We start from the raw sequence: 23726 nt of genomic DNA, 5'->3' as shown, positions 1-23726 counted from the left end.
GCTGATGGGGGAGAGTAGGAAAGGAGTACAAGAGAGGGCCTTCACAGGTCGGATCGGCCGTACTGGACAGGCATAGTGAAAATAGAGATGGCGATTGGCTAGCAAAGCTTTGGAATTGAGCATACCCATATTACCACTGCCTCTGTTTCAAGCTGCAAGCGGCTACGCTACGGCTGGGCCGCATTCAGGCTAGAACGATGCACGCCCACGCCTGAGTCACCGCGATATCGTGCGCGAGCCGGGAAACGACTCGGCGAAGGAGGAAAAATAGAAGCATACTCGCGATATCGGCTTGATGCACACGGCACTAACTGAGCGGCCTTTCAGTAAAAACAAGATAAGCACGGCATCGTTCGTCTTCTTCGTGTGGCTCGGCAACTGAGAATGGAGTTTTCTCACCGCTCCGATGGGTTCGTGCTTTTTTTATTTGTGTGCATCCCCTCTCGCTACGAGGTAATATTTAGTCGCCGTGAGCCACAAATGGCCACTCGAGAAGTTAGTAAGCTGTGAAGAACTCCTAATTCGGCCCTTGCTCAAATCACTTCGGCCAAATTTGAGGATGCGTAACAGTGTGGCTTAGTTTTATCTCCCGTCGAAAGGGTCATAATGACAGTGGTTCGAAATCAGGGTACATTCGCTTGCACAGTAGTTCTCATTGACGATCAATGCCAGCAGAAGGTGAGTTCTTGGCATCAGATGAAGCCGAAGGAGTAGTACAATGCCAAGGACTGCTTTCATAATTGAACCGATTACACAACTAGGCCGTCCTAAAGTGTTATTATGCTCTGTGTTGAGTCTCACGCTGCAAGCAAGCCCGACAGGTATTCACTTTTGACTTAGTATATATATATATATATATATATATATATATATATATATATATATATATGCAGTTGTCACAACTGAAAGCGATTGAAACAAAGAGCAGTCCGCTTAATTGTATTGATTGTATTTTTTTGGCTCAAATGAAAAGTCCTTGCGGAAAACCGGATTGCCGGTTGCGGCGCTAAGAATGACTTGTAAACATATCTTTTGTTTCGGTAGTGCCGCTTTTTCGACTTAGAAAGCTTGTGCCATGGCATCCGCGAGCCCTGACATTTAGGACACGATATGTAGTCAGTGTAATAGGTTTACGCAACTTATGGACATATTTATTGCTTCACTATCGAGGGGCGTACGGTGGTGGCGTTGAAATTGATGCAAAACATGTATAAAACAACATTTGATATCAGTAAGGCGTTTTTAAAATAGGCATTCGCATTATAATACTGGCGATATCTGCCACAGATACCAGGAACCGCTTTTGTCTGCAACATCGCTGACGATAGAAGCGCCACTAGGATCGTAGTGGCAGCCTCTCTTTTTCAAAACAATTGCTGTTTACGAGAAATTCTATTAAAGTGGATAAGAGAGAATTGTTGAAAGTGAGAAAAAATCTATTTCCTGCTGTTTTATCCGACAAAAATCGCAAGTATTACATATCTACAGTGCTTAGTCCTCCTAATGAACTGCACAGGGCCAACCAGAAGCATATATCATCCGATATTTGGAGCGCCGCCATTCTTACGACAGCCTAATGCAAACATCTGCTACACCATGATTTTCTTCACACATTTAAAATATAAACTTCTCATAGAACCAGGAGTTCTATCCTCGATACCGTATATTATAAGAGAAAAAATCTACATGTATATGCTTATTTTTCGTTACCGATTTCCGGGAGTGGGCTGCTGCTTTGAAGTTTCTGTAATTTTTATTGACCGCTGCAACACCTAACGCGTCTCCGGGAGGTTTTTTTTTTTTTTGCTGCGAAAAAAATGAACCAGCGCTTTTACTGGGCGAATACCTCCTTCTTGTTTTTCTTGTTTTGGTTAACACCCCCAATCGACATATGGGCTTTGAGGGAGGCCGGAGTCGAGGGTTTCAGATACTAGCTAGTGTCTGAAAGGAACAAATTTGCACTAAATGCAAGCTAAATTATTAGATTAAAAAAGAGTCAGTGATATGAACGTTATCACGTGCAGTTTTCTCATGCGGTGAGGAAAAGAAACCCAGCAATTTAAATGAAAATTTTTCAGCTGCGAAAACAGTTTTTGCTCTTTGATTTGTTTTTGAACATTTGTTGCATATGCGCATGATCTGATGGTCAGTCTTTTGTTTATCGTTATTAGTCCATTGAATCTCCGTAATAAGGAAAAGAGTACGTAACGACCTGTATTTCTGCATCAATATTGAGCCATAAATGCATTGTATTCGCTGTTTATCTTTTTCGAATTTGTATGGAGGGCACTCCTTCACTCCTCGAGAGCTCGAATCGGCTCTGGCTGCTAATGCTACGCGCTCGGCTCCCGGTGAGGATGCCATTACATATACCACACTTCGCAATCTTCCTGACTGCGCCAAAGAATTCCTCCTTCATACCTACAATGAGGCCTGGAACAGAGGCTGCCTGCCGAGCTCCTGGACCTCCTCCCTCATTTCTATGATTCCTCAGCCGGGCAAACCTCCCTCTCTCTCTAACCTCCGCCCAATCTCCCTGACATCGTGCGTTGGTAAGACCCTTGAGCGAATGGCCTTGACTCGCCTCTCTAATTTTCTCGAGGCGAGGGAGATCTTCCCCCATTCTCTCATCGGCTTCCGACGCCGCGTCTGTGCACAAGACATGTTTCTGATTCTCCAGCACACCTTTCTGTCACCTACCCCCACTCAAATTCACGCACTTGTGGCCATCGATGTTCGCAAGGCCTTCGACAGTGTTTGCCACGACCACATCCTTTCCCAACTCGACTCCCTGGACTGTGGCCCCCGCATGTACTCTTATATCCGTTCAATTCTCTCTAAACGTGTGGCTCGCTTTCGAGTAGACACCCATCTGTCCGACCCCCACCACCTCACCCGTGGCACTCCTCAAGGTGCTGTTCTCTCTCCTACCCTTTTCAATCTTACTATGGCCCCTCTCGCCTCCCAGCTAGCTGAAATTCCCGACCTGCATCATATATTTTACGCCGATGACATCACTCTGTGGTGTACGTCGGGCTCTCCAGGTCGTGTACAGGACACCCTGCAACGAGGCCTAGATCTCATTGACTCCTTTCTCACCACCGCTGGCCTCTCTCCTGCTCCTGAAAAATCCGAGCTTCTCCTTCTCAACCATTCCTCATACCAGCGCTCACACAACCACTTCGTCTCTCTCCACCTTTCTGGCTCTCCCATTCCTGTCGTCACGCAGTGCAAAGTTCTTGGCTTTCCTTTGCATGCAGCCAAGAACGTGCAAGCCCTCCACCACGCTGTCACCACCTGCCACTCCGTAACTCACCTAGTGCGGCGCGTGGTCACTCGGCGCTCAGGTCTCCACGAGGCTCACGCGTGCCGAGTTGCCCACGCGCTGGCCCTCAACAAGGTCTTGTACTTTGCACCCTACATTTCCTTCAATCAGACTTAACACTCTCGAGACTGCCCTTGTGGGCCTCTACAAGGCAGCTCTCAACCTCCCTATCACTACCTCTACCGCTAAGATCTTTGCCACAGGCCTCTTTCATCCTCTCCATTCTCTTCTCTCTCTCCATCGTGACTCGCAGCTTGCCCGGCTTTCCCTTACCCGTCAGGGTCAGTGGTTACTGACTCAAGCGGGTATCTCGCCCATTCCCACCGCCCCTTTTACCTCTCCTATTCCAACCCCTGCTCCCAATCTTCGTATCCTCCCCCTCCCGACCAACATGTCCCCCGTCCTGCACGCCGGCCGTCGTCATGCGGCCGCGCAGCACCATTCCCCTCTCTTTGATACCCAGAGTGTAGCCTATACGGATGCCTCCTTCGTGGCTCCTCGAGGTTCCTACGGCTACGCCCTGTACCATCCACACCTCCCCGCTCCTGAAACCCCCACCAGCGGGCCGTATCTACACCCTCTGGATGCACTGTCGCTCGAGGTCCTCGCCATTGCACATGCCCTTCAGACATTTGCTCTCCTTCCCTCTCTTCAAGAGTACACAGTCTATTCAGACTCACAAGCCGCTATACACCACATACAGAAACGCACCCTAACCCCTTCTCTCCAACAGGAGGTCGAACGAGCGGTCTCCGCATTGCAGCGTTCCATCGTTTTCCTCCGCTGGGCCCCTAGGCATTCAGGGATTGACGGCAATGAGCTGGCCCATCAGCTCGCCCGAGACACACTTTTCCGGGCACCGTTGATCCCCTGGCCCAAGCCCTCGGAGGACGGTGGGAGACTCGCCCTTCGCCGCACCATAAAAGAGGTCGACCTCGAGCTCCGCCTAGGCAAACGCCTTTACCCTCCCCCTCATCCATCGCTCACGGTGCCGGAGGCTCGCCTTCTTCGGCACATCCAAATGAATGCAGTTATCACCCCGTCTCGCCTCTTTCTCTATCGCTATCGATCAGACCCTTCCTGTCCCAACTGCCCCTGTATCTATGCGGACCTGGCCCATTGCCTTTGTTTTTTGCCCGGCTGCTCAGCAGTCGGGTTCCTACCCCCCACCTTCATTATCCATCACCACCTGGCTCGACTGGCTTGGCGCTGAAGGGGAGGAAGAACAGCGACTTCTGGTCGCCCAGGCGGTCGACATGCTCGGCCTCTAACTTATGGCCGAATAAAGGTCCCTTACTACTACTACTACTACTACTATCTTTTTGGAGTATGGAAAGAGCCAGTTGAAGCCTTTTCTTTGGCAAATTCGAGCCTAGTTTCGAAAACTGGCGACGGCGATTTACCAAGAGCGGTGCCCGCCTGTCATGTCAATCTTTGCGCACAAGCCTCGCGACCTCGTGACAGAGGTGGTCATGTACCATGTGAAAAGTGGCATGTTGTTGAGGAAGACGACGGAGCATCGTGGGTGAATGTTGCCTTGTTTTTTTGACCGCGGCAAAAATTACAGCGACGCGTACGTGCGCATACGAATGAAAAGAACAGGACATCACTTCAGTAGTAAGCTTTTGTCAATGGTAGCTTGTTTTTTTCCACGACGGTGTGCATAGTTCGGTCCACCGCGTGAAGAACGGTGTCGTCGCTGGAGTCACATAAAAAATTCCTGCCAGCCTTTAATGCTGGCCTTGCCGAAGCTTCATTGTCAGCTGGTTGAACATGTTTCAGTTTTTTTACCTGTTGAAAAATACATATCACGATGGAACAAATGCGTGTTAAATACCGTTTCTATTGTCATGAATACGTTATGAATATTCCAGGAACTGTAATAAAAAGAAATCAAGAGTTGTATAAATGTTTTCGGTATTGATGTCAGGTGTCGTTATCGATTGCTTGACTAGCGGAAAGATGTTTCAGTTTATTAAGAGTCGAATTTTCGTCCCCGCCAGGCAAGTATACAATGATGCACTGTCTATTACTAAAGTGTGCTTAATTTATTACATAAAACTGCTCTCCTTTGCCGCTGAAGTTCATATCCTGCAACTGTTTTATGGAGGGGACTGCTTTGAGATACGCCAATTTGAATGATATTGATAAGGATAGCTGTATCGCTGTCTTTCGCAACAAAATGCTAAGCTTTTTGAAGATTTTTTTTTTATTTCATGGAGTGCAATTGTAAATAATGTAGATGGGCCGCACGCATTACACCGCTGATTTCAAACGAGCTCCGGAATCAAATAATAAAATGAAAATGTGTCTATTTTCCAGCACGTACTTATTTCTTCAGGTTAGGGATGATTGTAAGGTCCTGTGCAAGGCTCTTCAATGGGAAGCCGATTCTTTCGATCACTGTTCGAGCTGCGACTGCATACCGGAAAAATTCTACAGACTTCAGTGTCCGCACATGCTCTGTGGACCTTGCTATTTTGCGGGCACAACACACATGTGTCGAAGCTGCGACAAGAGGACAGAGATAAAGAAGGTGAGATATGGTTCAGGTCTTCTCTGTAATGGCATTGTACACTGAGCGAATTTGAAAATCATAACCGCCCTAAAAAAAATGGAAAAGGACACTTAAGCTCCGCTTTAAGGGTATGACATGATAGTTTATTGCCTCAGGCTTTCTATTCTGAGCAGTCTGACGCCTTTCAATGTATTGTTGTTTTTTTCAATTGCTTTGGATATTAATTGATCAATTACACACTCTAAATTTGCTTAATTAGCATCATCAAGTGTTCGCTTTCCTTTCTGAGAATATTGACACCTTTGAACCCCCTTTTTTCAATCTTTTTCCTGTTTACATTTCTCACATTAATCAATTTATCAACTAACTACAGTCATTTCATTAACTCTTCGACGCCTATCACACAGCAATCAAGTGGCATTCAGGAGAACTAAACATTTAAATCATACAAATTCTTTTACCCAGCCCCCGATTGTTTCCCACACGCGTTGCCGGCTACGCCAACGGCTTTTTCACCGGACGTGCTGTATAGGCTATCGCGTACAATACCCTTTCTCCATGTAGGGTGAAGGAAATAAAACGCTCCATCAAACCCACTTTTCGTGTCACACTTTTTGTGGTTTTTATTTCTAGACCTGCAATGCTCTCAATTCATTCTGAAAAACAAAATGCTTTGTCTTTTTTAAAGTTCATTCTCAAAGTCTTACTTTAACGCAGCAAGACGGCAGGGATTATTTATTTAACAGTTGAGCAAACTGTAAACAAGTGCTACTTTTTCCTGAGTTAAATAATTAGCATTTTGTCAGAGGTCGCCTGCTCATCAGTTGTCACGTTGCGTGGTGGGACACCTATGCCAACCCCGAATTTTTTTACTTCTTGGCACTGATACGAGCCTCCAAACTGAATGCTCCAGTGTGTGAAGTATAATGCACTAAAGGTGAAAGTGCAGTAAGCGCAAGCTGCACTGTGAACTCTGCATTACTATGGCATTCGATAGAAAACAATACCGACGCAAAAACTTTTGTTCATGCTAAGAATGAAGTACTCACTGCTACAGTTGACTGCGTTGAATGAAGCAATGTATGCCGGTATATTCTATAAGTCTCGACGTATCGACGTATGGAGTGCTGGCTGGGAATTTCATGCTGAGATCTACTCTAGACGTCGGGATTCAATATCTTCAGCGCTTATCGCAAATATGTGCCACACCCACATAGCTGCACAGAAATGCTTTGCTTTCGCGTTGATTACTTTATGCTGCTAAAAATATTGCACTAGTGCAGCACTTAGCACACGTGAGCGTGAGAATGCACAATACATCGATTTCATGGCCTAGCGATTGGCACACCGCAGTAAGTTGATCGAATGATCGAAAGGAGAGCGTAGTGATAAAAAACACCTAAAATTGAGTCATTTTATTATATTATGCTCCTTTCAGGTAAAAAAGTGATAACTCATAAATTACAAGCCCTTTATATTGATACCAATTCTTGTTCTTTTTGTAGGTCATCAAACTGGAGCCTGTCGACAACAAAGGCTTAGATGGCCTCATCATTTATTGCCCTCTTTGCTGCCTTCCGGATTCTCTCATCGCTATTAAGGTACGAAAATACCGTCGTATTGCCAGTTTTAATTGAATTCATAAAAACGTCAGTGGACTTAAATCTTATAGCCACCTCGTGTTTTACTAACCCCTGCATCACTGTGCTTGAGCTCATATTAAACGTACTTCTCTTCTGAATTTCTAAAACATTAAGGGTTGGCTTCGTTGTTCGAGGTGTAATATTCAGAGCATGTTTACAAGTTCAACCGCTAAAACCGGACATAGAGCGGGTTGGAGTCAAAAACACTCCGTGCAGTGCGACTAACCTAAACAGAATGAAAAGCACAATTTAGCACGCTGTCTGCGCTAGAGAGCATAGTCAACAACTTTTACTTTAAACCCACACGTATAGCTCATGTTGCTACCAATAGTTCTATTCAAACAGGAGCTCGCCTAGACCTTTCTCTAGCACAACTGACAGCATTCAGTGGGGAGCGCAGCCGCTACAAGCTGCTACAATGTTCATTGTGGCAGATCATAGGGAGAGATGCTTTCTTACGAGGCATGATTTCCATTGGTTGCTTGATTCCTATCCGACCATTCTTCTTCGTTTCTCATCCGTAGGCTCAGAGATAGCAGGCTTCACATTTTACAGATAGTAGTTTAAAATATGGAGTGTGTTCAACATGCTGCGCTGTTCAATTTGCGAGCAAATGCGCTGTTTGAAAGAACATAGGAACTGCACTGAACAAGAATCAAACATTAAATTCGTTCAGAACGAGGCTAAAATTTGCGAACAGCTTTAAAGATTTTAAAGAGTGTTAAAAAGTGGATATTTCCTTTCATTTCTGCTGTATAATTTCAAATCCAATTTTGGAGCAGCGTAGAGTGCTTTAAATGTAATCAGGACGCGCGCGTTAGTGAACGGCTCGTTGTCACTAATCAAGCCTTAAGCGCTGGCCTTCGAACTAAGACAAGTTGATAATGATTTAACCTAAGAACTTTAGATGTTATGTCGCTATTAAAATTTGTCACAAAAGTGCTTCCCACTATAAGAACAACTATAATCTTGATGCCAATTTTTTAGAAAAAAACTAATGCATGCAAAGGCTGTATCGAAAATTGTGTGACACGGCTATATCCGACACTGACAATTGTGCACAGCGAGCTACCGATGACTAAGTTATGAATGCTGACACATGAAGACGACATGATTTTGGGCATGCTACGTTTATGGAAGAATCTCTAATTCAATGCAGCACAAAGCTGGACATAGGTGAAGCCCCCGAACTGAATGCAATCAAAGCCTGACTGAATGGCCGACCGTGATAGCACTTGTCATGCGGCAAATAATTCTTGGCAAAGACTAAATTATTTTACACCACACAGTTGAATGAGGCTGTGTTATGTAATACCGTGCTCACGAAACGACTTTTACAGGATCACATCCTTAGACAACACTACGAAAGACTGGAGGAGCTGAAACAGAACCAACCAGGGCTAAACCAGGTGAACGATTTGGAACTCATAGCACGTCTTTGAGCGCTTTAATCGCAGCTAGCATGCTCATTCGCTTCTAGTAATTTTATTTCGAAGACTGTGCCAAAATAAAACAGGCTTACCTGGCCGCCAACCAAGAAGTTAGTGGAGTTTGAAAACAAAGATGTTATTACAGGTGCGCAACAACAACTAATCTTTCACACGAAATCAAACCACAAACCTGTGTTCTTGGCTAGGTTCCTCACAACAAATTGTCACCGCAATTTTATTTTAAAGAAACCATTACTTTAGTTTCCTTTCATCCTGTTTTCACGTTTGATAACATTTTGGAGCGAGAGTCGCTCTAATATTGTGACGAAGAAGACGAAGCTGGCAGTGTCGCGGGATGGAGCGATCGGGCAAGGCCAGGGGCCATTAAATCATTTCATGCCATCAGTCAATTCCTCTCATTCTTCGACTGGCCGCCACGTAAAAATTGGTGTCAGGTACTAGGGGATATCGGCATCCTGGTCCCAGAGCCTCAGCGTCCTGCGTCAGCCGTGTTAGACAGCCGTGAGTTCTTGCTCTGCGTCGGCCGGCCATGCCCCAGCCTTTCAAACCCGAACCTACTTCGGCGTTGATCCCTACGCCCCGTCTTCCACCTCGACCACCCGACACGATGAACTCGACGCCATATGACCAATCCGACGTACCTACCCCACCGACCCGAGACGCCGCTTACATGTTGTGAGGATCTGTGAGATTGCAGGTCTTATTTTAAACAAACACAAAAGTACAAACAATAAACGAGGCGGCTTTTATCGGAAAGGAAACCAATTTCAATATGAGAGTGAAAAAAGGAAAGGAATAAGAGAGCAAGGCAGCAACGCACGGGAAAAACACACGGGGGAACAGAACAAAGTGCTTACGAAATATACAGGAAAAAGAAAGTCAGAGAGGATAGTCACACTACTTGTCTCTTATTCGAGCAACGAGCGGGGAGGACTGGCTGGGTGTCGGGCAGTCAGGGAGTCTCTGGGCGTTCCAATGTTGATGCAACGCTACCGCAGCGTCGGCGTCCGTGGGCTCCCGACACGGTTTCCAGGTCTGGTATCCCGGAAAAGTCACGTAGGCGCCAGAAGCGGCCTGTGTGGAGCAGCTGACGGATGGACGGAGAAGAGTAGCGCCTGAGCCTGGTGGTTGAGGCTCTCGACGATGGAAGTCCAGGTCTCGTGGCCCGGACGTCTGCGGCTAAGGCCCAAGCCCGGAACTCGGGGAGCCAGCAGAACTCGTCCACGTCCGTCGCCCACCGCGCTCTTCTCTTCTCTGCCACGTAATCCTCTTCGACCTGTCCCGGCGTACCCCTCCGCACGCGCTCCTCGTGCTTTGTCTTCTTCTCCTCACGAACGCCGCTGGGTGGCGCTATCTCCTTACACATGTGCAGACACCGTTCTCCTTCCCCTTCCGCTCGGCGCCTCCTGGGGCCTTGGTCGTCGGCTTCTGGCGACCTGCGGCCCGGAAGCTTCGTAGACTGGAACTCATTCGCTTATCTATCTCTTTCATCGTGGCGGCCAACACTACTCCACCTTGCCATCTCTGTTGTATTGTCTTCTCAAGCCCATCACCATTCTTCTTCTTCCTCTTAAGACATGGCTCATACCCATATAAGCAGATTGGCCAAGGTGTAGTGGCATAAACAAGGAAATTTCCATAGGCGATACCATCACCATTGCCGCGCTTCTTCGTCAGTGTCTTTCCCTCACGATCGGGATGATCGTACGGTGGCCCCGAGTAATGTGAATAAGAGGACGAAGCTGACAGAGGCGCGGGATCGAGCGCCACTAAGCCTGTTGACATCATTATTATCATCATCGACTGAGCGCTCGGGCTAGGACGGCGCCCATTAAATAACCTCATTGCCATCAGCCAACTCGTCTTATTCTTCGGCTGGCCGCCACGAGACATTTGGTACCCCGTACCTACACCAAATGTTACATGACGCAAGCCGATGAAGACAGGGCTACATGACATATGGCGATGGAATGATTTAATGACCGTTGGCCTAGCCCGAGAGCTCCATCCCCCGCCACTGCTAGCCTCGTCTCCTTCGTCACAATATGAGGCTAGATAGAGCGACATCGCTCCTAAGCAAGAACAATACATCGTGATTGAGATTTAAACTTGGGCTAGGAAAGAAATACAAAAGTAGGTAAGAGCTATGGGCGTGGCTCCATCGTAAATATTAGATACCTGCACACTGTAACTCAATCGAAGAGACACAAACGAATTTAATAGAAATCAGGCTGAGTTCACGAAGAGCAAGCGATAAGCACATTAACAACTTTAACGCAATATCATATTTTGGAGCATTTCGTCTTTTTTAACCCCAGCAGTAGATACAAACCTCTGTTAGCACTGAAACTACTGTCACTGCTTCTAGTGTGGGTTGATGACACGAACAAAGAGATTTATAAGAAAGTATTCCTTGTACGCAAATACTCCGGCAGAGAGGCGGGAATCTGCGAAACACTGCTGTTAGTAAACTACGAGTCTGTCAACCATTTTTAGCAAACCTCTAAACAGCAACCGCATATATTTTCGGAAATATCCAGCGGAAATATTACGGTTATCATCATGAGTGGCGCACAAGGCATTTACAGAGTTCCCTAACCTTCTCTTTCTTGCTCACCGCAGAGCCAGGATAACGATGGAAACTTACAGCATTCGCACTCTGCTACGGCCAAAGATGTGACCCTGGAAAGGAAAGGAGCTAAACAAGAATCGAGAATGTGTCCAATCTGCTCTGAAGAGTGGGCAGATAATGAAATAGTGGTAGGGCGAAGTATTTTGCTTTTTTTTTTTTCAAAGAAATCTTTATAGCCGACAACATAGACTGGTACTGCGCAAATGCGTACTGGCTTAAGTGCCATAATGATTATTCAAAAGATGTGTTAACGCAGTGAAAGAAACAATAGTGAAACGATTCGTCTTAGATGCCCGTCGCTGGTGCGCCGCTTCGGCACACTGCTCTCGAAAGGTTGGAGCTTGAATTGTCTGCCGGGTGGCTCTGATCTGCTTCTGACGCTAGGTGTCATTGAGCAACCTGCTCAGTTTGGTTTACGTGTCGATGTGCTGCACGTTTGGCGGCGAGCACGGCTGGCTCTTGTCACTGCTGTCGCTATCACTCTGGTCACGCACATAAGCCTCTTCCTTAGCATAGTTATACCATAGTTATGGCATAGTTACGGCAGCAATGGCTGCTGAGCGCTGTTTTCCGGTTATTATTGAGCAGTTTACATGACTTCAAGCACAGCACGCGCAGCTCTCGGCCGCTCCAGTCCTGTTCAACCATAGGTCTTGCGCGGCTGGCTGGTGTCATCTCATCAGCTCCACTCCGGCTCCGGACCGGCTTCCCCAAGGCACCACCAGAAGAGGCCCCTCATTGAGAGTATCAAATACAGCTTGGGCCGCAGTTATTTTCGGGAGTGGACTATAAGAAATGGGAGCCTCCTAGTAGATCGCATTTTGTAAGCTCAAGTAACAGTAGCAGGCACAATTTAATATGAATTATAAAACCGCGTGATTTATACTGTAGAAAAATTATTTTCTGGGTGGTTTTCTTGCAGGCAGTTATACATGCGTTGGACCAGCCATGAACTTGCAATTGATGCATAATACCAAACTAGAAATTGCTGCGAGGAAAACTTAATGTAAAGGTTTCCTTACTTTCACATACCTTCCCATCAATCATTGTGAAGAACTCTTTCCTCCCTTTAGCGGACGTTTGCTTAATATTTCGTTGAAAATTTCTCGGCAAGGCATGCTTTATGAAACTTTCAAGCAAAGGCTTGGCGTTCATATTTTTGTCCAGATTGTTTTCAGTGATGAATGTTTATAGCAAATTGAGGCTTTGGTTGTTCGTATTGTTTTCACAAGTGCACAAGTTAGGTAGAGGCAAAAATTCAAGAAGCAGGGGCAGTTGTGTTGTGAGGACGCAGTCGCCAGAGAGAAAATCGATGGTTTACGTAAATAAGATTGCATTATCGCCAGCTTCGACTATGCTTGTGGTGGTAGAATGGTCCAGCCGCGGTGGCTCAGTGGTTTCGGTGCGTTGCTGCTGACCCAAAATACGTGGGCTCGATCTCGGCCGCGGTAGCCGCTTTTCGATGGAGGTAAAATGCTATTGACCTATGTACTGTGCAGTGTAGGACATGTTAAAGAACTGCAGGTGGTCGAAATTATTCGCGGCTCTCCACTAAGGCCCAAGCAGGCGCAGAAGAATAGAGTGATAGTGAAATTTAATTCAAAGTAGCCTTGGGAAGGCGACTATTTTAAAAGTGAACATGTGCAAGCATAATGTTAAACCAGTTATACTACTGCAGATTTATAGCGCGTTGTACGATCGCGTTTCTATTTTTGTCTGCATGATGCACTGTGCAGGTTGTTCAAAATTAAGCTCTCACAACTTTTTAACCCTTTCAGCCCTGAATTTTTTTTGCTAGTTCGGGAATTTTTCTAAGGTGTTATTTTACTTCACTGCCACCCAAGGAACACACTAAAGCAAGAAAATTCTCTAGTACTCCCTTGTTTTTAAAGATGGCGTCGTGTCCTATATATAGGACACCAGGGCTTAGTGGTTGCAAGAAAAAAAAAAGCAAAGTTGGACGTTACTCTTTATTTCAAGACTTTCACAAAAATTCAAATATTGAGAACAAGCATGCTGGTTGCCTTGAGGTGCAGCTAATACTGGACTTTGATTAATCCGTGTGAAAAGTTTTGAAACAGCTGGAATGAGTTCAGTGGATGAACCTTGATAAACGAGGAAGCCGTAGAAAATCCCCAAGGCTCTGCGCAGCATGAAAACTTACACTTCCCACGTATTTGGTTTCCCTTTTATTTATTGTTTTATGTCTCGCTGTCCTTTGAACGGAATTATTTGCTCATCGCTGCAAAGATGCTCCTCGAAAGAGAGATTTAGGCATCTTTCACGAAATGTGTTCAAATCTGTCCTGACCGTCCAGAAAGGATAATTGGTGTTGTGGTCTCGTTACAAAGCTTGTACGCGCATTGCGCGTGCCGTGCTGCCATGGAACACAAACAGACGCTCGGGATAGAAAGAGCCTTTATTCATCCCGATCAGCCAGCTTACATAGCGTGACCGGGCGAGGGTAAGGGGAGGAAGGGACGAGGGAAAGCGTGAGGAGCATGCGCTTGGCGTTCGCCGTTGTGAGGCATAGCGTTCGCCGTAGTGAACGCATAGCGTTCGCCGTAGTGAAGGCAGAGCATTCACAACAGGTCTCCGTTCACGTCTACAATGTGCAAGCAGATTCTAGCCGTGGCTAGCGAATGACACCCATCGCTAAATGCTGTGAAATCAGTTTTATGATTTCTTCTTCGCCATCTCAACGGATTTTCCTTCTTGATAAACAGAGTACATGTTTGCTTCCTCGGCAAGAACAGCCAAAAAACACTCTTCGGCACGTACCGAGAAAAATACGCATACTGGGTCGGTAGACCATCAAAATCATTCTCATTCTCGTCACCAGATTATTGAGGGTGATACGTGGCTGCTATCTTATTGAAAGCTCTCCTGCACCATGACCTGTCTTCCGGTGTTGCTTTGTCAACTTCTTCACCGCTGGAGGCAGCCGAGAGCTCAAATCCACGTCCTCCTCAGCGTCTTCAACCTCCGACACGTAACCATCCTTCAGTGCAGCAAACATGACATTTGGATCCTCGAGACGAAGATGTCTTAATTGAGGCCGCTTTGCCGTTAAGTAAGGTCACAGTTTTTGCCTCTGCAAGAAAACAAAAACAAAAATTAGGCATTACGAAAAAAAAATGTTCTGCCCTTGCATGCAACACGCGCCGGTGGTTTATAACCACTGAAGCCTGGTGTCCTATATATAGGACACACATATTGCGGCGCGCTGCGACAAATGTACTAACCGCACAGAAAACGTTCTGCAACTGTTAAAGCCTTTAGTGTCTTTGAAACAACGTGCAAAATTCTAATCGCGAACACGCTTTTAGGTATGGAGTAAAAAAAATGGCAAAATAGCACTTACCATTGCAGCTGCCGTTCCCATCTTCCGCCATTTTGTTTGTTTACTCTCGGCGCTACGATGAGGAAGACGAAGGAGAAAGTGATGTCTGCGCTTATAGGGATGCCTTGGGAGTCGGCTCAGTTCTTGTTTCAGATTATTGCGCATTTTAATCATGACTTATAGCCGTTTTGTTTCGTGTCCTTTTTATAGGACACCAGGGCCGAAAGGGTTAAGCAAGCCAAACAGTACAGATTAAAAGGAGGTTTTGCCGTGGTTTGATACAAGCGTAGACAATAATGAGGGAATAATTTTCAGTTTTAGTTCATCTAAAAGTGTAATCTAAATACTTTAAGCCAAAATCAATGCACCACCATATCAGTAACTACAAGAAGCAAGGAATTTTTTCGTTTAGTCTGATTAGCTGATCGCACTGCTGAGTGTTCCCTCTATGTGTTTACTGATACGCATCTTCGACACTGCGATCCGCCATCCGAAATGACGCAAGCTAAATGGCGACGCTCGGCGCTAATGTTTCTGCTGGAATGCAGGAGTTGCATGCGCAGTATTTTCTATTTCCTCTGGTCGAAAGTAAAAGGCGGACAGTTGTCAGATTTTCCTGTAGCTTTGCGCCGTTCGGAGACACATCGCCATCAGCTAAAGGTGCGCGACATCTAGGAGGAGATTCGAGCTGAATACGCGCACTGCGCAACCTGATACACGTGCGGACATGGGCATGCTAACGAAAATCCACAGAACTGGCTTATTAGGGTTTAACCTCCAAAAATGACTCTGGCTATGACGGGCGCCGTAGTGAAGGGCTCCGGAAATTTCGACCACCTGAGGTTCTTTAACGCGCACTTTCATCGCACAGTACACGGGTCTCTACAATTTCTCCTCCATCAAAATTCGATCACCGCGGCCGGGATCGAACCCGCGGCTTTCGGGTCAGCAGCCGAGTGCCACAACCACTGAGCCACCACGGGGGCCTAGAATCAGAGAATTAAAGTAAAAAAAAATCGGCAGCCTCTTAGCTGTCAGAGCAAAGGTGCACTCTTACTGCGTTGAAAAGAAAAAGCATATTGAGAGATATTTGTAAATTTATGAATTGACGGCGCCAATTATTAGCATATTTTGTAACGCGCGGGTCGCATAACACGCATGTAAACATGTAATTCATGTGCTACTCAACGTTTATTCTGGGTCAAAAACATGGCAATGTATTTTAAACATTCTCCAAACCCAAATAGCTGCGAACGACATGAGTAGAAAGTCAGTGGTGTGTGACACATTTTGATGTACTCGAGGGTTTGACGGCATACCGTCTGGTCAGCAATCACGGTGATGAGGATTGCTGGTCACTGGCCAAAGCCAATAAAGATAGAAAGACGTTTCGGAAGCGCTACGGCTCCCTTGTTCACTATGACACATTTTGCCTGCTCTTGAACACTTTTCCGCCTCCTCAAGCCTGCTCAAGCGTCCACGCTTGCTCAATACTTGTTCAAGGTGACCCGCCCAAGGTACCACGAGAGTCTCAACCACAGCAGCTAACCTCTTTCCAGTTGATAGATTTTATCTTTGCACATTATTCAAAACTATGGTACTGCATTAATAAGTAAACGAACCTCGTAATCAGTCGTCCACTTACTCAGACAATCAATCAATCAATCAATCAAGCAACAAGTCAGATTTATTCTGCCAGAAATATCTGAATTACTTAAATATGCGGTTGCTACAGAGAGTAGATGGTTGTGCTTCAATTTATCGCTCAAAAATTAGTTGCCTGCGTGCGTTATAAAAGTACTAAGCCGGAATTTCTGGAACCTTTGTTCCCTGAAACAGGAGCACGTTGAGCAGTGCTTGAACCCTCGCAAGGAACACCAAGAGACCGGGGAAGAAGCGGGTTCAAGAGAGCTTGAAAGACACGTAAAAGCCAATCCAGAGGACCAAATTCTGAACGACATCCACTCGCAAAGGTGAGTATTTCGCAGTTTTTTACATGTCCGTGAAGGAACTCAGTTTTGCGGTGTAATTACTTCATACGAGCGAAGGTGTTAAGTGGTGGGATTTAATAGCAGCAATAGAGGTATTTTTGAAATTTCTGGTAGAGGAGCTGCACACTCTAAGCGATGTTTCTACCTCTCGAGTGTAACGGCGACATAAGTCTCCAGAGACCAAATTTGGACAGTGAAAAGTGTAAGCGCGAGGCGGGTCAGCCCTGTGCACATTTCAAGAGCTAAAGCTTAGCCCTTGGTAACAACAAGACGAACGGCGAGACGAACGTCATCATTTTCAGCTCGCGCTCGTTTGCATGGGTCCACTTTTGAAGCCCTGGCCTCTCGTAAGCGAAGACCGCGAGAGTACATAACAAGTAAAAAATTCGCTGTGGCTTCGCTTGGTTAATCCCGGTAATTGCGAAAGCAATATGCGTACCTACGCCATGGTTCAGCTGGTAGTGTAGCTGGCAGTGGTGGTGCTTGTGATTAGACTTGTGGCGATGCATCTGTTATCCAATCCAATCCAATCCAATCCAATGTAATCTAATGTAATGTAATCTAATCTAATCTAATCTATTCTAATCCAATCCAATCCAGTCCAGTCAGGCCGCCGTTCATGTGCACCGCCGTCGCACACGGACGACGCGAGATCGCGAGGTAATGTTAAGCCGCTAGTGGTTGGCACAGCTACTGCTTTCTAGCGACGTAAGTCGAGCCTAATCTCTTCAGCGTAACGCCACAATCGCGCTCCTAGCGGAGAGCGCAGGAGTTAGGCGCCGGTGGTGGCACCGCCGCGGCTTGCGACGGCGCGAGTCGGTCGCCCTTCTCTTCGGCGTGATGTCACACATGACGTCACACAGAGGTCAACTAAAGGTCAATGGTGGCACCGCCATGCGACGGCAAAGGCTGAAAGTACAAGTAGTAAAGCTTTCGCTTTAAAAGAGTCTTATAAGGTAGTACATGGACAACTGCACCGTTTCTGTCCATACGGTGGGAAAGACTACTGCTTCCAGAAAGGCTTAGTTCCATCGGAGATGTCGGCAAGTGAGATGTAGAGAACTTTTCGAATCATATTTGGGTGCGAGTTGTGTGGAGCGCGTAAAGGATATATGAAATTTTTTGTCATTGCTGAGGTGTGCAGTTTACGAAAACGTGACAGCGGTGAGAGGGGCGTGTGGTCGTCACGACACTGTGCGCTCGACGGCTTCGGGCTAAGTATTGCTCTGCTCGGAGGACAGACTGGGCCATACGACCGCGACAGCGGCTAGGAAAGAAGAGGGCGCCGATTGAGCGGCGAGAGTTATGGAGTGAAGGTTGATACGATCACGCCATTGCCGGACCACTCTGGCTGCATACAGGCACGGCTCGACAGTTCTTTTTTTTCGCACCAAGAACGCCGTTCTAATTCCATAGTCTATGCCGTATAGTATATTTAAGTCTACTGCAAACACGTGTGACTCTAATAGAGCTACACATTGTACGAATAATAGCAACACGTTTTCAATCCTGCGACTGGACTACATTTACACCTGTCATGCAGCGTATTTAGCCCATGTATTAGGAAAGATTAACCATTTGTAGTGATGGTCTAGCGACGAGCGCTTGGCTCTCAGCCGACGAGATTGCAGGTGCATTCCACCAAGGTCACGGAATTAATTTTAATTCTCCTGTTGCTTCCTTTGGACGCAGAACAGCACACATACGAGGTCTGTTAGAAAAGTATCCGACTTTATTTTTTTTGCGAACACTTGATGGATATGATACAAGCGCGCTTGCATCAGGCGACCTTGAACCTTCATGCGCATGCACGAATTTTTTCCCGCCTGCCGATAGCGTCAGTCGCTGGGACGCAGCATTTGAGTGAGGTAGGGCGCAGTGCTCTCGTCGGTTTTTTATTGCAAGGAAAATGGCGGAGTGAAAGAAGCAGCGCTACTGCATCAAATTTTGCCATAAACTGGGCGACAGCCAAGTGGAAACCATTCGAAATATTCAGACGGCTTTCGGTGACGATGCTATGAGCAGCACACAGATTGAGCAGTGGTACAATTGATTTAAAGATGGCCGCACATCGGTGGAGAACGAGCCACGCTCCAATCGGCCATCAACATGCCAAAATGACCAGGTCATTGCCGAACTGAACGCTATGGTGATGCGGGACCGTCGCGTGACTATCCGAGAAATTGAGGAAGAGGTGGACATGAGCAATTTTTCCGAACATTCCATTATCACCGAAGATTTGGCCATGGAGAGAGTTGCGGCGAAATTCGTGCCGAAGCTGCTCACGGTGGAGCAAAATCAGCTTCGTGTTGAAGTCTCACAGGACATGCTGGATTCCGCAAACAGTGACCCCGACTTCATCAACATCATAATCACTGCTGACGAGTCTTGGGTGTACAGGTACGACCCGGAAACCAGATCCCAGTCGTCACAGTGGAAATGTTCCACGTCACCAAGACTTAAGAGGGCCCGCCAAGTGCGCAGCAATGTGAAAGTGATGCTGAGTGCTTTCTTTGACACCCTCTGTGTGGCAGACCACGAGTACGCACTCCACAGGGTCAAACAATGACCAAAGAGTACTACAGGGATGTCCTCCGTTGCCTACGTGATGCTGTGAGGCGCAAGAACCCGGAGCTGAGGTCAACAGGAAATTGGCGCACCCATCGCGACAATGCTCCCGCAGATTCCTCGCACTCGATTCAGATTTTTTCGCGAAAAACCAGACTCCTGTAGTTCAACAGACTCCTTACTGTCCTGATATGGCCCCAGCGACTTCTGGCTGGTTGCCAAAATTAAAAGGCCATTGAAAGCAGCGCGATTTCAGACAAGGAAGAACATTATGGCTGCAACGACAGCTGAGCTAAACTCCGTTCCGAAAGGGGCCTTTTCGGAATACTTCCCACAATGGCAGCACCGCTGGGAGAAGTGTGTGGAGTCCCAAGTAGACTACTTTGAAGGTGACTATGTTTGCAACGTACCAGTTATGCAAGTTTTTTTTCTACGGCCAAAGGTCGGATACTTTTCTAACAGACCTCGTACATTTCTCGCTGCGGACAAACTGTGCACACTAAGGTGTGATTCTTACCATTGACGGTTAAGCAATGTATATTTAGTCAGGAAAAGGAATAGTGGTTGTTACAACTCAGTTTGTCTATGATTGTTGCACCTTTTTCTACAAAATGATGGTAAACTCTTTAAAGTGTAAGGAGTTTCGGGCTAAGCCAAGGACACCAAAGTGTGTTTTTACAAGGCTGTTCTTTAAGGGCGCGCTTAATGAGGGTGTGCGCACCGAAGAGCTCTATTTCCTTTGGTAATCTTACTTCAGAGTCATCTGTACTTGTTGAGACATAGTAGCGTATCATGTCGCTCCCATTTCCACCTGAAATGAAGATAATGAATTGGAGCAAGCCTTAGTTCTCCAAAGCGCCGAGTATTGTAAGTTAGATCAAGTATACTAACCTAACGTAGCCAAGTAAAAGCTGCCGACACGTGCTGCCGCTTGTGACACAAGTGAACCGACGAGCCCTTTCACTGATATCAAAAAGCAGATTGCACGGTCACAACGTCATGATTTCTCTATTAAAGAGATACCCTCCTATCTAATATAATTTTCCTAATTATCTTCTCTTCTTAGCCGCCAGAGTGATAAGGAAGAAAGTGATCAATGCAAATTCTTGGAAGCGGAAGTCAGAAATCTGAGAGACACCATAATGGTGAGTTACCCTTCGTTTATTTACTGCGTACAGCGTTGCAACTTGTGCTGCTTCTGCATTCACAGGCAGAAATTGAGTTGAGTCGCTAAGGCAAACTTGAGGCGCTTGCCCCGCTCAAACCTAAAGCTTAAAGACCCAAATAAGGGAGGCTAGCGCGTTCTCAATCTGAAAAGCCCACTTTGATATTGTCTTTAACCCGGTCCCTTTTTTTTTTTTTTTTGACACAAGATGAGAACGATCTTTCAGCGGATGATGGGAATAACCATGGGTACTCACTGAGGCCCACAGAAAAAAAAAACATTACTTCCATTCAGCTTTTATCTGTCTAATGTGTTTATGAGTACTTTATTAGTCGGCCTTTGTGTTTCACGTGTCTTGATGGACACAGTAAACGCGTAGGCTCAGTTCTCGGTGTCATTCTAAATCATGAAGGCCAACATATTTCGGCTCTGAACTCATGTCTGCTCAACCGCACACCTGATTTAAACAAGTTCATGCTCTCACTATGACTCTATATGGATCAAGATCGGTAAATCTTGTTGGTTCACTTGTCACATCGCCTCACGACTCATGTTACTCATTATTCATTTTGGTTGCATCATGTGGCTCAACTCTCGACCCATGCGGGGACACTATGGAAGTCTTGATTCTCTTTTACGCCAGAGTTCCGCCTAAAACAAACATGAGTTTCGACGCAAAGAGTGCGTCGAAACTAATCACCTTGTGCAGCGAATTTCATTGTCAGTAAAAATTTGGGAATATTTAATTGAGTAGTCGACGATTTTGAGCCGCCTGATGGATCTAAAATCTAACCATGCTCCTGCTTGTTTGTCTGTTTTGCACTTTTATTTTTACTGTGTTCTTGTCGTGTTCTTTCGCAGTTATGAACAATTAAACTCTTCTTTTCTCGGTCTATAAATCGTCTATTGTAGGCTTGTCCAAACTCTTTCTTAAAACATGACCTGCAGCTTCTGTATAGCGCTACTTCATATAGCTTTTTACCTTCCTTTTTTATCAGATAGCACCTCGTCTCGCTTTTCAGGCGCTCAGCTAACAGCTAATTCTCAAGTGACCACATTAGCAGTCGCAAGGTTCCGCACAAGTTTATCCCCTCTTTATGGTTTATTAGTACTTTGAATTATGTTTCAATGCACAACGCTCATCTGCAAAATAAAATGCTCAAGACAGGAAGAAAACCTGCGCAAAATAAGAAAAACACGGAGCGTGGTGAAAGGAGGGATACGAGAGCGTCGATTGTAAAAAAAATATTATAGAAACTAGATGGAGTCAGCTGAGACTGACCTTGCTTATCTTCGATAAGATAATGATCAGGCTCTCAACCCTGAGTCCGTCACCACTCCGATCATGATATTTGATAATATCCCCAAACTACCTGTGGATAAGACAGAGTAATTAGAATGTAACGCGGGGTCAGCCCTAGTAAGACGGCTGGCCCTATGAGCTCGGAGACCTGTGGGCTGCAGTTATTGGAATTTACTGCTTGCTTTGAGTTCTGAAAACAATTAAATTTCGAACACTGCAAAATACACTACATCGAAAAATCGACACCTCTCAAGATAAAGAATAAATTTTGGTTTGGTTTATGGGGTTTAACGTCCCAAAGCGACTAAGGCTATGAGAGACGCCGTAGTGGAGGGCTCCGGAAATTTCGACCACCTGGGGTTCTTTAACGTGCACTGACATCGCACAGTACACGGGCCTCTAGAATTTCTCCTCCAAAGAAATTCTAGCCGCCGCGGCCGGGATCGAACCCGAGTCTTTTGGGTCAGCAGCCGAGCACCATAGCCGCTGAGCCACCGCGGCGGCAAAGAATAAATTTGAGATTTGCAAGGAAGCTCATATTAAAGGCTCGATTTATTTTCCGATTGGTATTTCATTCCACCACCGAAAGTTTATGCAATTTCTTTTAGGTTTCAAAAAAAAACATTGCTTATCTTAGCGCTTAGAAAAACGCGGCTTGAAGCTTTGGCAATTTTCACCAATCACTGCTTCTCAGTCAATCCAGCCAACATGTTATTACCTAGTTTTCGGAATGCGTGGTAAGCTATAGGGCTGGCAAATAGTCAAAAGATGTGTTAAATTATTTTTTTATTTCGTCATTACTGTCACATTCCTTTAATTTTTTCAGGGCAAGAATTTTTATCTTGCGACGAACGCGCCGTGATGAGTAAATCTAAATATGTAAACCTAAATTTATTGCTGTATTTTGTCTACCTCTTGCAGCACCTAGAAGAAAGAATTGAAAACCTGGAGACGCCTCTGAAGAAGATCGTTAGGGAACTGCTAGCCAAGGAGAAGTCATCCAGTAGAAGCACTGATGTTTAGTGCTAAACGATAACAGGAACGTGAGCAATAAGCCACGCAGAGTTTAAGTACAGATGATAAAATCAGCAGTAAAAACTGCATCTTAATACTGAATAAAATTGGTGTTGACTTTATTCAGTGGTCGTTAACTATTTTAGGTGCACCTGCTGTACACAATAAAAGATATTGGAGAACGCACTCAATGCATGCAAATCTAAGTAAGGGCATTCACGTCAAAAAAATATTTACCGACAGCTTCACTCTATGCCAACGCTGCAATACTGGCAGTATATAGCCCTCATATGTTGGGGGCATTAGCTATTCATTCGTCATTTAGCCGCATCTGCTTTGTTTACGAAACATGTAATTATACCATCTTTACTCGTTCTGGTGCTACCTTTTAGAGTGGGAAAGAGGCGTCAAAAGAGAGAATACGTATGCACACGGGAAAAAATGGCCTCATCAACACTGACACGTGAAGTCATTCGAGTTTCAAAACTTCGATCGTCATAGAAGCTTTCCGAATGAGAAGGCTTTTAACTGGTTTTCAACCCGGTAACAGAGCTCGTGCAAAATATGCTCGTGCATGTGACTAGGACACAGACATAGAAGAAGACAGGATGAGCTCGTCCTGTCTTCTTCTATGTCTGTTTCCTAGTTACATGCGCTAGTCTTTTAATTAATTAATGAAAAAATAGCTGCGTCGGCCATGACTCGTGTGTCCGAATAAGCATCGCATCATCTCCCGAGCTCACTCCTTGTTTCAGAAAACATGTTTCATTCCT

General features: G+C 45.8%; 1 protein-coding gene across 2 annotated transcripts; it reads left to right on the top strand.

Annotated features, from left to right (window-relative positions):
* LOC149329829 (uncharacterized) lies at positions 1-23075 on the top strand. 2 transcript variants are annotated; one of them, XM_089560530.1, is made up of 8 exons: positions 5-410; positions 5648-5861; positions 7349-7444; positions 8827-8895; positions 11560-11697; positions 16752-16885; positions 20538-20616; positions 22861-23075. In XM_089560530.1, exons 1-8 carry the CDS (start codon positions 385-387, stop codon positions 22960-22962), a joined length of 858 nt encoding a protein of 285 aa, XP_089416656.1. In that variant the 5' UTR covers positions 5-384; the 3' UTR covers positions 22963-23075. The 2 variants fall into 2 exon arrangements, with proteins under 2 accessions (XP_089416657.1, XP_089416656.1); XM_089560531.1 differs by lacking the exon at positions 11560-11697 and having other exon boundaries at positions 1-410.
* Positions 23076-23726: the final 651 nt, after the last annotated feature.

This window comes from Amblyomma mixtum, chromosome 9, assembly GCF_055824585.1.
Source record: "Amblyomma mixtum isolate Tamu chromosome 9, ASM5582458v1, whole genome shotgun sequence".
In the NCBI taxonomy this organism is placed as follows: domain Eukaryota; kingdom Metazoa; phylum Arthropoda; class Arachnida; order Ixodida; family Ixodidae; genus Amblyomma; species Amblyomma mixtum.
The sequence above is the reverse complement of the archived record's forward strand: the minus strand, read 5'-3'. Positions and strand labels throughout refer to the sequence as shown.

Coding starts and splice junctions, on each gene's coding strand:
- LOC149329829 (XM_089560530.1), top strand. CDS start 385: ATGGAGTTTTCTCACCGCTCCGATGG. Junction 411..5,647: donor TTTTCTCACCGCTCCGATGG/GTTCGTGCTTTT, acceptor TCTATTTTCCAG/CACGTACTTATTTCTTCAGG. Junction 8,896..11,559: donor ACCAACCAGGGCTAAACCAG/GTGAACGATTTG, acceptor TGCTCACCGCAG/AGCCAGGATAACGATGGAAA.